General features: G+C 47.4%; 3 protein-coding genes across 3 annotated transcripts; 2 read left to right on the forward strand and 1 right to left on the reverse strand.

Annotated features, from left to right (window-relative positions):
* Positions 1-565: 565 nt before the first annotated feature.
* LOC101753585 (30S ribosomal protein S16-2, chloroplastic/mitochondrial) lies at positions 566-2,352 on the forward strand. Its single transcript, XM_004957192.4, has 3 exons — positions 566-832; positions 1,113-1,158; positions 1,813-2,352. Exons 1-3 carry the CDS (start codon positions 700-702, stop codon positions 2,045-2,047), a joined length of 414 nt encoding a protein of 137 aa, XP_004957249.1. The 5' UTR covers positions 566-699; the 3' UTR covers positions 2,048-2,352.
* Positions 2,353-3,266: 914 nt separating this feature from the next.
* Positions 3,267-5,001, forward strand: LOC101754007 (pathogenesis-related protein 5). Its single transcript, XM_004957193.2, has 3 exons — positions 3,267-3,852; positions 3,959-4,214; positions 4,316-5,001. Exons 1-3 carry the CDS (start codon positions 3,357-3,359, stop codon positions 4,572-4,574), a joined length of 1,011 nt encoding a protein of 336 aa, XP_004957250.1. The 5' UTR covers positions 3,267-3,356; the 3' UTR covers positions 4,575-5,001.
* Positions 5,002-9,905: 4,904 nt separating this feature from the next.
* On the reverse strand, positions 9,906-12,543 carry LOC101754401 (probable sarcosine oxidase). Its single transcript, XM_004957194.3, has 2 exons — positions 11,773-12,543; positions 9,906-10,909 (listed from the first exon to the last, which is right to left on the reverse strand). The coding sequence occupies exons 1-2, from the start codon at positions 12,308-12,310 to the stop codon at positions 10,218-10,220; spliced, it is 1,230 nt and encodes a 409-aa protein (XP_004957251.1). The 5' UTR covers positions 12,311-12,543; the 3' UTR covers positions 9,906-10,217.
* Positions 12,544-14,177: the final 1,634 nt, after the last annotated feature.

The following is a 14,177-nucleotide window of genomic DNA, read 5'->3' on the forward strand; positions in this document are numbered from 1 at the left end:
GTCGATCATCTTCATCAGTGCATCAGGCACGAGGAAGACCCCATGGGATGTGTCGATGTCCAGATTCATGAAGTTGCAGTGCACAAAAGTAGTGCTTATCCGGATGGAAACGCCGTATCAAAGATTGTATTGATGGTGGTCTCTGACACAACCTGCCAGGACCTCATAGATCTCACCCTTCTTGAGAGGTAGAAGAAGATTCCCCATCACACCAAATTTGCGGTACATGCATGGAGTACTAAATGTAGACGAAATTAAAAACTAATTGCACAGTTTTGTTGTACTTTGCGAGACGAATCTTTTGAGTCTAATTAGTCAATATTTGGACAATAATTCACAAATACAAACGACACGCTACAGTGTGCTACAGTGCTGGCACAGTAATTTGGCACCTCAGCCAACTAAACGAGACCTAACTTTGAATGTAAGTGGGCCTAAAAAATTGGCCTATAAACTAACTTTTCCGAACGCTTTCCTCTTCGGCCCACAACTCTTAATCATGTGAACAAATTGCAAGGGCCATATGCAATACGAATGTATAGATCCAGCCCATATCGAAGCCCACTCTGTTGATCTCGCTCGCACTCTCTCATCCCCTCCCTTGAACCCTTGCGCCCACACGACGACCCGCAGCGCAGCCGTAGGAGGTGAGAAGGCGGCGGCGCCGGCGCCGGCGAGGAAATCAAGGAAGCCGAAACCATGGTGGTCCGGATCCGGCTGGCGCGGTTCGGGTGCCGGAACCGGCCCTTCTACCGAGTGATGGCCGCCGACAGCCGCTCCCCGCGCGACGGCAAGCACCTCGAGGTCCTCGGCTACTACAACCCGCTGCCAGGTTAGGTTACGCTACTGCCCTCCTTCCTCTCTCTTGCCGCGTGCCCTCGAATGCCCCCGTAAGATTGATTGATCCGTTTATTTACCGGCTCAAGAACCATTTTCTGCAGCTGTTGCTGACCAGCTTAGTTTTCTCCCCCATTGATTGTGCGTGCGTCCTCGTCTTGTAACGCTGTTTCAGATGGGGAGAGTAGTGAAATACGGTTATATGTGCTTTGAGGAGTATAGCTGTGACTGAATACCTGATAAAAGCTGTGTGTTTTTCTTGTTGCTGTGTGCAGGGCAGGATGGTGGCAAGAGGATGGGTCTGAAATTCGACCGGGTGAAGTACGTTTCACTTGCTCGCCATTTGTGTGTCTTGTTTATTACTTTAGCGGAATCTTGTGTATTGCAGCTATTACTGTGACTAGTATAACGTAGTTTAAAGAAGAGTTGTTAACAGGGGCCTGATTCCCACAAGATGTTTAAACTAAATGTGTGATTGATTTCGAAAGACGTACATAAGATTTACTTGGAGACTAGTTTAGACGTTCGGTTGGATTAGTGTTTTGGTTTCATGCTTAAGTTGAGGTTAGATCATACCATTTTGGATGTTGGGAAGGTGGGGAAAATGGTAGAGTTTGTGTGGTCTGAGGTGATTCTGTCTGCTAGTTAATTCGTAGTGCCAATTGCAAAGGATTGTTGTACTTACCTCTCTCTGAGAAGATTTTTAATAGGAAAATTATTGAAGAAGATAGGTAAAGAAATTAAGATGGAGCTGTGGAATGTGTAAGATGTTCGTGGTAGCATAACTAGAGGGATAATACCACCTGCCCTGTATTATCTACCTTTCCCCTTTTTTTTAGCATTTTGGCAAGAACCAAGCAACCTTACCGACGTTGATTTCTTCTTTGATCAAGTTACTTCCAAGATATATGCTGTGCTGTTATCCTTTCCTGCTTTGAAGGCTATGTAACAAAGTATAACTTTCTTCCGGCATAGGTATTGGCTGTCAGTTGGGGCACAACCATCAGATCCAGTTCAGCGCATTCTCTTTCGGGCTGGACTCCTTCCCCCACCTCCAATGCTTGCCATGACTCCTAAGGGTGGGCCTCGTGATAGGCGCCCCATTCATCCAATGACTGGAAAACCCTTAGATCTTGAGGGTATCACAATAGTTGACTCCGATGCTCCTGAGGGCGATGCTGAAGAACATAAAGATGAAGTGGCTTCATAAATCTTATCTTTTAGCATTTGAAAATGATGCTAAATTTCTATTTTAGCATTTATGTAGTGGTACTGCAAGAGAAAACTTGTTTGTTGTGCTTCTGACAAGACTGAGTACTCCTATGATGTGGCAAACTTTTAGACATGTAATGTTTCATCCATTTTGTTCTAAAAAAATGGCAGGACCGTTGTTTTTCCTCCTAAATACAGTGCTATTGTGTGCATCTGTAGCTCTCATCCTGTTGTACCATCCTGCATTTGCTAAACAAGGTTCGCCTCTGCAATGGATTACGTGTGACATTGCGCCTTGATGAATTTTTTATGATCACTTTCTGTATTCTTAAATTGAGACTATTAGCTTGTATATTGTTTATGATATCAAACATAGATACACGTCTGAGATGACTTGGAAGGTAGGCACTGCAGAGTGCAGAGCCAGCATAAGTTTGCTAGATCCTGTATGATCTATTCTCTGTGTGACCCAATCAGGCTGATGCTTCACCTGATCCAATCGCAAAGTTCATGCCTGGAATATATAGATGCATCTCTGTAGATCATTGTGCCCGTTTGTTGACGCTGACGCTTTCTTATGTGATTCTTTCCTTGTACAGTAGTTCTTACCGATACAAAGGCATGTTTGCCTCCTGAAGCATCTTCTCAGGATTCTATCGTAGATTCATAGGCTATGTGATGAAAATTACATACCATTTTGAAATGGCATATACTTTGATTCCAGTAATTATAATTCCTCAATGAGATAGTTGCTGATAATTCCATTTTAGTCCAAGTGAATTGCATTAACAAGTAGGAAATTCAGAATCTTGAACTCTTGATGCTGCGATACTCTGGCATTAGTAATGCTAACTCAAGATCTTGTTTCTGCATGCAATGAAAAAGAATGTTTATCTGCATGTCCATGTATAGTACTGACAATCGCATCCTGTACAAGTTAGAGACAAAAGTTCATTGCTAAGTAATGTTCAGGCTGTAGACACCAAAGATTGGTTCAGACCGGCAAAAGCAAAACAAAGTATATCTGGCCAGGAATTAAGGCATATACACAGTCACAAGCATTACCGGCATGGGCCTAGGCCAAGTAACTCATGTTAACATCATCAGCTTGCATCATCGCAAAAGGTATTTCTTCTTTCCCAGGCCACCCCATCCATGCGACATGCTAAACCAAGGTCACCAAGAAAAGCTTTCTCCGCAGCACTTGCCTTACCTTTAAATCTCTCAAGGATGCCCCAAATGTCTTCCCCTTTCTCCGTCCGATCCACATCAGTTGCCACATTTATTGCCATAGCCAAATCAGTAGCATGGGAGAACCACCAAGAAGTTGCAATCTATGGCTGCTTGTTCTTTTAGTGTTCGCGCGATGGTGCCATGCTTCAATGGCCATGACGTTCACGGTCTCGAACTACTGCCCCCACCCGATCTGGCCGGGGACGCTCGCCGGCTCCGGCACGCCGCAGCTGTCCACGACGGGATTCAAGCTAGAACCCGGGCAGACGGTCCAGCTCGCGGCGCCGGCGGGGTGGTCGGGGCGGATATGGGCGCGGACGGGGTGCGTGTTCGACGCCGACGGCGCGGGCGTCTGCAACACAGGCGACTGCGGCGGGCGGTTGGAGTGCCGCGGCGCCGGCGCGACGCCGCCGGCGACGCTGTTCGAGGTCACTCTGGACGGGAGCGGCGGCCAGGACTTCTATGACGTGAGCCTCGTCGACGGCTACAACCTGCCCGTCGTCGCGATCCCGCGGGCGCGCACAGGCGGCGCCTGCAACGCCACCGGCTGCATGGCCGACCTCAACCGCTGTGAGTGCCACTCCCATGCGCCGGTGAAAATGCATTGCCACCGGCCGGCATCTGACTAACCATGGCTTTAATTTTGTGTTCTCCGTCGATGGTGATCGGCTGGCAGCGTGCCCGAAGGAGCTGCAGGTGGACTGCGGCGGCGGCGCGATCGCGTGCCGGAGCGCGTGCGAGGCGTTCGGGCAGGACAGGTACTGCTGCAGCGGCTCGTACGCGACGCCCGACGCGTGCCACCCGACGGTGTACTCCTCCATCTTCAAGTCGGCCTGCCCGCGCGCGTACAGCTACGCCTACGACGACAGCACCAGCACCTTCACCTGCAAAGCCTCCGACTACACCATCGCCTTCTGCCTCCCGACCTCCGGGTAATTCAATTGTTAAACAACAAACCTGCCATTGACGATCCATTTCCAATGCATGACAATACGAATGTAATAGCTTTCGTTGTTCGGACTTGTGTCGGCAGGATAAAGAAGTCGGATGCCGTGTTTCTCGGAGCACAGATGGACGGCCAGAGCACCGACGGCGCCAACAATGCGCTGCCGGTGTACAACGGTGGCAACAATGCGCCGCCGGTTTACAGCAACGGTGGTTTCCAGCCGCCGATTTACAACTACGGCGGCGGCGGAGGGGGCCGTCAACCAGCGATGGCGGCCTCGTCGGCGAGCACAATATACATCCGGCCACGGCTCCTGCTACTGCTAGTGCTCGCCTTCTTTTTCTGACGGCGCTCGGTTGGTCTTGTTCACGCATGCATGATTCATGTCGATCACGAGAAAGGTGAAGCTGAAGCTTCTCGAAGAGGTGGGTGAAGAAATGGAAGATCTGAGCGCAGATGAACATAGGGACAGCAGGCATGGATCAATGTAGAGATCCGAGAAGAGACTGAAGAATGAATTATTTTCTGGCATTTGGCTACCATACCTTGTGCATTTGCAGAATTGTAGTTGTAAAATTGACTGTCCAGCTAGTGGACTAGATTCTAGTGAACATAAGGAAAAATTGTTGCTTGCAACTAAAAGCATCTCTAAGAGTGCCCAAAAATTAGAGTCCCCAAAACCTGGTTTTTGGACTTGCCAAAAACCATTGGGAGCAGAAAAAAAGACTTCCTCTCCAACAGTTTTTAATAATTAGTTCCCAAAAAAATGAATTCCTGCCACATCATCTACTTATGGACCAGCTGTTGATATTTCTTCGCAAGAACTACCAAACGAACCACGCGAGATTCCGTCAACAAAGAACAGAATGCCTTGAGCCCTTGACCCAGTGCTGTGTCCCTGTAAAAGGTCTCAAGGACGATGTGCCGGAGTAGATATCCAACGCCTAGACTAGAAGAACTCTGCAAGTGAAAAGGATGACGCCCTAGGCAGGCACTGATCATGGCCTTGTCCTCCATCAAAGAAAAACAACGCGGGCAGGTGCCGGCGGCAACTGCAAACTGCGGCGAAGCAGCACTCGATGAGTGAAATTGATCCTGACGGCGGAACTCGACAAGAACGCAGCGGAAGATGATGAGACCGTCGGCCTTGCGGCGACGTCACCTGCGATGGTTGGAGAGGCCGATGGGCCGACGGAGAACAGGGCATGAGCCGTCGGCGCCAGCGTAGAAAAATTGGAGGGCGCAGAGGGGAAATTGTGCGCTACCGGAGAGAAAACGCGAGGAAGAAACGTTGGCGCGCATTGGATCGATTTCGTGGATCGGGAACGAGCGCGAGCGGGCCAAATATGGCTCCAGCTGGCTCTAGTATTAGGCGCGTAAAAAATTAGCCTTCAGATTGGGCCACTGTTGGAGGCGTTGTATCCATTCACAAAACTGAGTTTTGGACGTAATATTTGTCACTCTTGGAGATGCTATAACGGCTAGGTTCGAGCAAGGCCGCTCCATAATGTGGTCTTGCAGTAAAAGACGACCCCATATCCCTTATCAGAGTCCTGTTATACTTGCGTGGATTGTATCACAGTTTGACTCATCTATATCCCTCCAACGGAACCATAGACCCCCAAGCACACCGTGGTCTTGACTCTTAAGCCTATGTTTACTTTTTTTTAACACAACGCAAACCCTTACATAAACACATACACCTAACTTTATGAATACATGCACATAACTTTACCCCTATGAGTACCTCTAAGAGACTGAGTCGACGAATTCTCGAGATTGACGAAGTCACCACTAATGCCTCGTTATTGACGGGCACGTGTCGCCTACCACTGAAAGAATATCGCCAGTTAAATCATATAATAAATTCAAAAAAATACAAGTACCAGTACCGAGTCGATAACTCAAATTTTGGTGGACTTCCATCCAAGAAACCTTACCAGGGTACAAGTTGAGCCACTCGGTTCCCACGAGTCCATGACCAATCGACCAAGCCTAATTCAACCTGAACAATTAACCTAATAAGTGATGTATCATCAATTTTAAATTAGACGTCTTACTTCTATTCATGAAAAGAAATGACATTGTCTTGATGATGGACCTAACGGTGTAGGGGCACGGGGCTTGAGCACCCCTTGCACCCATCCCACCTCACCTTCCTCGTCGATCCCACCCCATCCCAGATCATTCTCATTCCTGAGGAATATAAGAGACAATGAGAGAACAGAATCACATTTGGAGGCCGAGGATGTGTCTTCTATAGTTTTATACGCCTCTGCCACTTCATGAAAATAGCGAAGATTACCGTAGAGAGTGGCGTGCATGCCATGGATAATTTGAAAGCCCGATGCTTCGATGCTCAAGCAAGGGAGGAGAGTCTGGGTATAACTGGGCTAGACCGATGCCAAGCGCCACTAATAGACAAATTAGAGCTAGCTAGCCTTGGATCTTTTAACCTACAATAGCTACAGTATGAAAATACCACCATACGCTTAGATCTGGCCCTAAGCTTATTTTCACCCCTGAATATATATGTGAAATTAAGGAGTTGAAAGCTTTGAATTTTATCTTGTTCACGGTTAATCATCGTTACATAGAATTACGACTACGTGTCTTGGATTATGGAGAAGTTTCGCCCATAGACGTCAAGGTCTTGGTAGCCAGTGACATTGCTGGATCCGAAAATAAAACAAATGGAATATGGTTTTTCCCTTGCAAAAATTCTTATTACTTGTACTGAACTTAACATATCAGCAAGTGGGTCTACTACCAAAATGTACTAGATGCTTCTTGTCTGCAAGCGTTTGGCCTGGGGAGCAGCGGAGGAACGTATCTGTGACGACAACCATCCAACATCAGTTGACTGACGCTGACTCACCCAGTCAAAGTGAGCACGTGGTCGTGGAGATTGAATTTCGGCTCTGATAATAATTACAGCGCTGGGCTGGCTGAGTCATCTTCCACTGCGATTCGTTGGATATCTTGTGGCGACGAAGCCCCAGGACATATGGAAGGAACACATCAGCTCGATCTGACAGCATGCATCAGATGATAAGATCAGGATTAAGACTTCCAATCCTTCTGTCGTCTCCGAGATGGCGATGCCGGTGCCGCCTAACAGTAACAGGTCACCCAATGGCTAGCTTCTGCACTTGCATATGGTTGGCTGAGGATCAACTGACCCTTGCTTGAGTCAAGAAGATAATCTCTTGTCGCACGTACTGTGTGTAAAGGCTTCTGGATTAATAAGGACACTTGCATACTGGGTTTTGGAGCTGTGTGAATTCCGGCAAATGGCTGAGAGCTGAGAGGCACGCGCGCGTCTCTTTCATGCTAGATACCATGAGCATGACCAGAGGAAACGGTGGATCGCGAGTTCAGTTTCACCATGCTGCGATGTGAGCCCAAGTGAAATACATGGGGCTGTTTTCTGGGCTGCCCCAAAACTTGCGGTACACCGTTTCACTGCACTTTTAGTTCTAACCGATCGAATAGAGACCTCACTTTTTGTTCTAGAGGCAAATCCTATCAGATATAATTCGGCCATGTCACATATGAGAGGGGAGCATTTGGCTTTTGTTCATATAATATTTTTGTTTTGAAAAATAAGAATAAATTACTTTTTATTTAATTTCGAATTTATGGCACTTACTAGTGTATATGTAGTCTGGGCATCCTCTGCCCACCACAACTTCCTTCTTATTTTTCTAGTAAATCCCAGCTAGCACTTACCATTTATATAATAGGAATATCTCTTTCAAATGAAGCTTAATTTTCTGCAAGTGTTTTGGATGGCCTAGGAATGGACACGAGTCCATGTTACAAGTTACAAAAAAAAATCATCCGGATGGTGGCCCCACTGTGATGAGATGAACAATAGGAGCCTGATTTTGCCCCTCTGAAAATTACAGCATCATTATCAACTTATCATGTCGTCTCCTTGAGACCTTGACTACATATCCTACAAATATCATAGTTCCGGACAAGTCACTGAAGGCAGGCACTATGGTTCATCAGAAAATTGTGATAGCAGGTGTACTTTGTATGTGTAATTTATTCTAAATGCTAAACAGTCGGTCACCTACCATTTAGTTTTTTATTCGAACTAAATGATCAATTAAACATGATAAACAGGTATTAAACGGGCTAACAGGTGATTAAACGGACACGGCTAGGCATTGTGTAGTGTTTACACGGCGTGTAAACGGACTAAACAATCATGTAGGCAAACATTGTGTGTGTAGGGCCAGAAACTCAATTCGAGTTAAAGGAAGAGGAGGAGAGAGGGAAGTGAAGAAAAAGAAGTGGAAGAGGGCGTGGAGTTAGATGAGAAAGAAGAAGAGAGCTCTCCTATGAATAGGTATGCTGAGCCTGATTGGTTTGACTCCAAAATTTGCCATGCCAAATCCAGGGCATGCCAAAACATAGTCATGATAAAATTTTTTAACCAAAATCTAGGCAAAAACTTGAAGATATCACTTGATTGGGTGTCAAACAAGTGCCAAAGTTTTTGGGCTTGTCCTAATTTTGGCTGGGCAAATTTTGGAGCCCAACCAAGCAGTATTGGCGGAGCTACATGTTGGCCAAAGAGGGCCATGGCCACTTCTTGCCAATTGCAAATACTATTGACTAGCTATAAATTGGTGCTTATAAATTAAAATATCAATACGTTAATCAACATATTAGTACTATTGGGCCCCTCTTAACTTGTTTTCTAGCTCCGCAACTGCCAAGCAGGCTGTGCACAATCTATTCATATTTGGTTCTCAAAGAGAATATTTGTTTTCGAGAATTCTCTCTTCACTAAGAGGAAAACAATGTTACACACGACCATAACGGCAGGGGCGGATCTAAGGGGGCTGTAGCCCCCACCCACACACACATACAAAGAAAAGGAAGAAGACGAGGTGAGGAGAGGAAAAATAAGAAGAAAAGAGGAAGAAAGGGTGGAGATGGAGGAGGAAGAAGTAAGCTAAATTTTGATCCTGCCGCCGCCACTGCACAACGGTATTTCAAGACTAATTGTAGTGGGAGTCAGCTAGTAGATACAGGAGAGCATACGGCAAATGAATGACGTGCCACAGTTGAGGCACAGCAACAACCAAACAAACTACTGGAAAGAGAAAAACAGCAACCAAAATAAGAACAAACGACAAAGCTTCCGACAGGGACGGACAATCAGCGATGAGCCTATGGCAGCGACACGCATCATCATGTGATAGGATCAGAATATGAGTCAAGCCTGCTGTTATCTCTGAGATAGAGATGCCACCTAATCGGACATTAGATGGGACAAGCAACGCGTGCTCAATTAGCGCTAGCTTGAAGACTTGCATCAGCTGAAAACGAAGACGGTATATACATGCTCATCTCTTCACCAAATCAACAGCAATCAGTAGTAGAACTGACCCCCGAGCTGTTCGAGCTAGTTCTGCGTTTTTGGAGGTACCTGAGTTCTACCATATTCCTGCAGTGACCTTGCAATAATGTACCATCAGCATCTGGCAAATGGTTGGGAGGCAGGTCTCTTTCGTTTAGATTCCATGCATGAACACGACTAGGGGCACTTTGGTTACCAACTCCACATGTGAGGGTGCATGCTAAGATCTGTGCCAAAGTAAAAGAGTGAAAAAAAAAGGAATCCTCACAAGGGATTCCTTAGAACTAAAACAAAATCTGCTCAAGGGATTTGATTGCCAGCCTATGATCATCAGAATTCAGAACTACACAAGAGGCATCGCAAGTTCTCAACAAACCAGTTAATACTGAAACATGTATCCACAGCTGAATGCAGTTGAGCTGGTGGCTTTTGGTACACATCCAAAGGCGATGCACTTCAATTTCCTGACACTCCAACAGAACAAAGGAAAGTTTTACAATGCAATGTTCGACAGATTATTCCAGACAAAGCAATTGCCATGCCATACACACATTTTGACTTGATCATGAATGGTTGAAGATCTGATCTCCCATAGAGGGACGGTGCTCGTTATTTGTCCTGATCTCCAGGATTCTTGAGGTTTCCCTTTGGATTGTCAACAAACCGATCGATCCTTAAGGGCTGGAGGTCTACTCCAGCCTCCGCCGCCGTCCTCGCCTCCCCATCCATGGCCATCTCCGCCAGGATCCTCCCGATAGCCGGCCCCATCTTGAACCCGTGGCCGGAGAACCCCGCGCCGACGACGACGTCCTTCCCGAACTCCCCGCCGAGGAAGTCAATCACGTAGTCCTCGTCGGGCGTCATGGAGTACATGCACGACTGCCGGATGACCGGCCCGCCGGCGGTGTCGACGTGGCCCGGCATGAAGGCGTCGATCCACCGGGCTACGGGCTCCGCCAGGTCGGCGGCGCCCGTGGACCAGTCCCTGCTGTCCGGGTCGCACGGCGGGCCGCCGTGCTTGGCGATCTTGATGAGGCCCGGGAACTCCATCGACGGCGTGCTGTAGATGTAGGGGTCACCGTAGCTGGCGAACGTCGGGAAGCCGGCCTCCGTGGTGAGCTCGCTCTCGTGGCCGGGCTTCACCTTCCAGTAGCAGATGAGCGTCTGCACCGGCTGCACCGGCAGGTCCATGCCGATGACTGACTTGACCAGCTTGCTTGTCCATGCGCCAACCGTTACGATGCACTTGGCGCCATGGAATTCCTCGCCACTCGCTGTCCTCACCAAGATTGATCCATCCGCTGAGGAAAGTCGCATACAAAATTCAGGTTGAACATTGAAATTAGTCCTTGCAGTTCACAAAAATTCACTCTCTGAACGCGAACACTAGGACCACGTGGTGGTTTGCAACTTGCAAATCCTCCGTATCTTTTAAAAATCGGTAACTTTATCATCTAGTTTATACTCTTTGGTCTCAGAGATTGGTGGGTACTTCACCTCTTGCCTGATTCCACAATCAGTGGCAAACAAAATTGTTGAGATTATTCAAATGAATAGTACAGTTTGAGTTGGAAAAATTATGCTATAACAACAATAAGATAGGCTGATGCTAGAATCATTTTACATGCTTTAGTGCGTGTGTGATGTGACATATGAGAGCAGAAGATTAGCTGTGCAGTCACAATTAAGAGTACAAGAAATGAACCATATTTAAAAACCACTTGCATGTAATAATGATAATAAACTCTTGGCTGCCGCTTAGCATATTGCTCAAGCTGATCTATAAAAGGTTTAAGGATTTAGCTCAAATTTCAGGCTCCAACTTTTCCTAGAAAATACCTCTTGTACAATCACCAACCGTCACGATGAAAGTCCTGTGCTTGTTTTTACTAGGCTACTATCCCACTACTGCACATTTGCAATCTTGGAACCATTGGAAGATGATGAGATATGAAGTGACAGGGATTTGTTCTTAATTACGCGAGGTTCAGGACACAGGAGCTTTTGCATGGTCATATGGTCCGCGGAAGAGCTACGTCAGCTGGCTCGTGCATGCTTGCCAGTGGCTCACATGCAGGAGCCGAGTGCTTCCAAGAGGATTAGCTCAGGCGTCGGTGGGAGGAGGAAGAAGACAGTAGCGCACGAGGCGCGCGCGCGTGCTCACCTGGCTTGGCGATGTCAACCACCTCCGTCCGGTCCCTGACGACGGCGCCCTTCCTGACGGCGAGCGCCTGGAACATGGCCACCGCCTTGGTCGCCTTCATCACCCCGCCGAGCTCGCTGGTGGCCGCCGTCCACCCTTCCGGCACCCGGAACACGCCCGCCCACGGCCAGGACGCGGCGACCTCGGCGGCGCCGCCGTTTCTGATGGAGGCGCGGAGCGCGGGGTCGTCCCGCGGGCCCAGGTCGAGGTGCGGCGTGGGCGTGAGCACGCGGTAGCCGGCGTCGGCCTGGGCCTCCTCCCAGAGGCGCCGCGAGAGGCGCGCCATGGGCGGGTAGTGCGGCTGCGGGTAGGTGGCGCGGATGGTGCGGGACTCGCCGTGCGAGGAGCCCCGGTGGTGGAGCAGGTCGAACCGCTCCAGGAGCAGCGCGCGCGCGCCGCGGGAGGACGCCGCGTACGCCGCGCAGCTGCCCATGATGCCCGCGCCCACCACGATCACGTCGAACCGGCCGTGGACGGCCTCGCCGTTGGACGCCGCCATGGCGCTTGCTTGCTTGCTTCTCGCTCTCGCTCGCTCTGCTCTTAATTTCTCTGACTGTTTTGTTGCCGTGTGGCCGGGTGTGCGAGGGACGGAGGGAGTAAGAGAGTCCAATGAACGAATGAAGCTAGCGTGCAAATACTCTTGCCGTGCCGAGGGTTGAGCTGCAAGCGTTTGGTGGCTTGAGCACGGACAAAAGCTTGGCAGCTAGGCCTTTTGGCGCTCAGCTAACTTATGCTCACCGAAACGGATGTGTCCTGCAGTCTTATCTTGGTGTGCGTGGGGCCAAGATGCACGCTCACAGTCACAGCCTTCATTTCAGCCGTTGGCTCTACCACCGCCATCGCTCGACAACGCACAGTACACGTCACGCTATTCGGCACCGACCGGCGTACCGCGTATCGTGTGTGTGATCTGCGTCCTTTTGCCTTCATAAATAACAGCTCACCTTTTTTTAGAAAAAAGATTGCAATCATTGGCAAAACTGTGGTGAAAAATGTCTGTGCCTAATAATTTTTACATGTATTTTCCTAATTTTTATTGGAATAGATCAGATATCTAATGTGTCACCCTGTCTCTCCCACCAATATTGTTCTAGGTTTATGTTTGTCAAACCTTTTTTTAATGCCATAGTTTGGTTGACTCTGGATATGTCCGCCCTCATTTAGTTTGGCAATCTCAACAAAAAAAAATGTATCATCTATTCATATTCATGCTTTTGCATGTCAGCTGACACACAAAGATTCTACTTGCAATTTTCTATCATTTGCTTCTGCGCTGAAAAATACTAGTCAAATTTCTTCGAGATTCAAGGCAGTCGTACATATGTGCTGGTTTCTTTTAGAGCTCAAAATGGACATTGGATGGAAAAGTTTAATGATGAAAAATGTGGAAGTCCAACAATGAATTTCCTGAGAGTCAAGCTTTAATTTATTCCGTAAACTCTGATTCAAGTACATATACATACAACCACATGTCACGTCGTCACGAGCAAATTCAACCTCCTCATCCTGTTGTTTCACATAAGATTCTTTCTTTAAGAAATGGTTTTCAATTTGGCATAGAGCTCATACAGTGGGGTCTAATTAAAACATCCTAACGTCTGCACACTACTGCTTGATTTTCTGCAGATCTCAGCCCATGGAAGTTCAAAGATGTTTGTTCACCAGTCACTACATGAACATGGACTCCCTCAGATCATAATACTCAATGTTTTTGTGATTTTATCTGTTCACAAACTTTGAAATTTCGACCGCTAAATGTTAGTTTGGAGAGATAGAAAACAATCATACTTAGGTTTGTCTTGAAAAATACTTTATAACCATACGAACTCGTTGGGTTTTATAAATATATGTCTAGGAGAAAATAGTAGTCAAAGGCCGCATGTCAAAGATCATGAGAAGTAGAAAGACGTAAGTATTTTTTTTAACGAAAGACGTAAGTATTTTTTTTACGAAAGAAAGTAGTAGATACAAGTAAGAAGGCAACCAATGGCATGAAAAAACATGAACAGTTTCAATTTTATAACCAATTTGTTTAGAAAAAAGAACCAGTAACTGTGTTTGGGTGTTTTGTCCATATATACATAACTTTTCGACTATTAGATGTCGATCATGCGGTCTTAGTGCTTCTTTTACCCTTTTTATATCACCCTCGCCTCTTCTCCTCCCCTACCCCTAACCTTGTTGCCGCTATCCGTGCCGCCTCCTACCCCTCCTACCTAGAACAACCCTACAAGGTACACGACTTCCACCTCTAAAATTGATCTATGTTGCGGTCTCCTTGGATGGCGCTACTTCTTGCACTTCCCCTTTTATTGCATACGCTACCCCTGCTTAAGGAATGTATCAGTCCTAACTTGCTGTGTCTT

Source organism: Setaria italica, chromosome II, assembly GCF_000263155.2.
Source record: "Setaria italica strain Yugu1 chromosome II, Setaria_italica_v2.0, whole genome shotgun sequence".
In the NCBI taxonomy this organism is placed as follows: domain Eukaryota; kingdom Viridiplantae; phylum Streptophyta; class Magnoliopsida; order Poales; family Poaceae; genus Setaria; species Setaria italica.

Coding starts and splice junctions, on each gene's coding strand:
- LOC101753585 (XM_004957192.4), top strand. CDS start 700: ATGGTGGTCCGGATCCGGCTGGCGCGGTTCGGGTGCCGGAACCGGCCC. Junction 833..1,112: donor CTACTACAACCCGCTGCCAG/GTTAGGTTACGC, acceptor TGCTGTGTGCAG/GGCAGGATGGTGGCAAGAGG. Junction 1,159..1,812: donor CTGAAATTCGACCGGGTGAA/GTACGTTTCACT, acceptor CTTCCGGCATAG/GTATTGGCTGTCAGTTGGGG.
- LOC101754007 (XM_004957193.2), top strand. CDS start 3,357: ATGGGAGAACCACCAAGAAGTTGCAATCTATGGCTGCTTGTTCTTTTA. Junction 3,853..3,958: donor CATGGCCGACCTCAACCGCT/GTGAGTGCCACT, acceptor ATCGGCTGGCAG/CGTGCCCGAAGGAGCTGCAG. Junction 4,215..4,315: donor TTCTGCCTCCCGACCTCCGG/GTAATTCAATTG, acceptor TTGTGTCGGCAG/GATAAAGAAGTCGGATGCCG.
- LOC101754401 (XM_004957194.3), bottom strand. CDS start 12,310: ATGGCGGCGTCCAACGGCGAGGCCGTCCACGGCCGGTTCGACGTGATC. Junction 10,910..11,772: donor GGTTGACATCGCCAAGCCAG/GTGAGCACGCGC, acceptor GACTTTCCTCAG/CGGATGGATCAATCTTGGTG.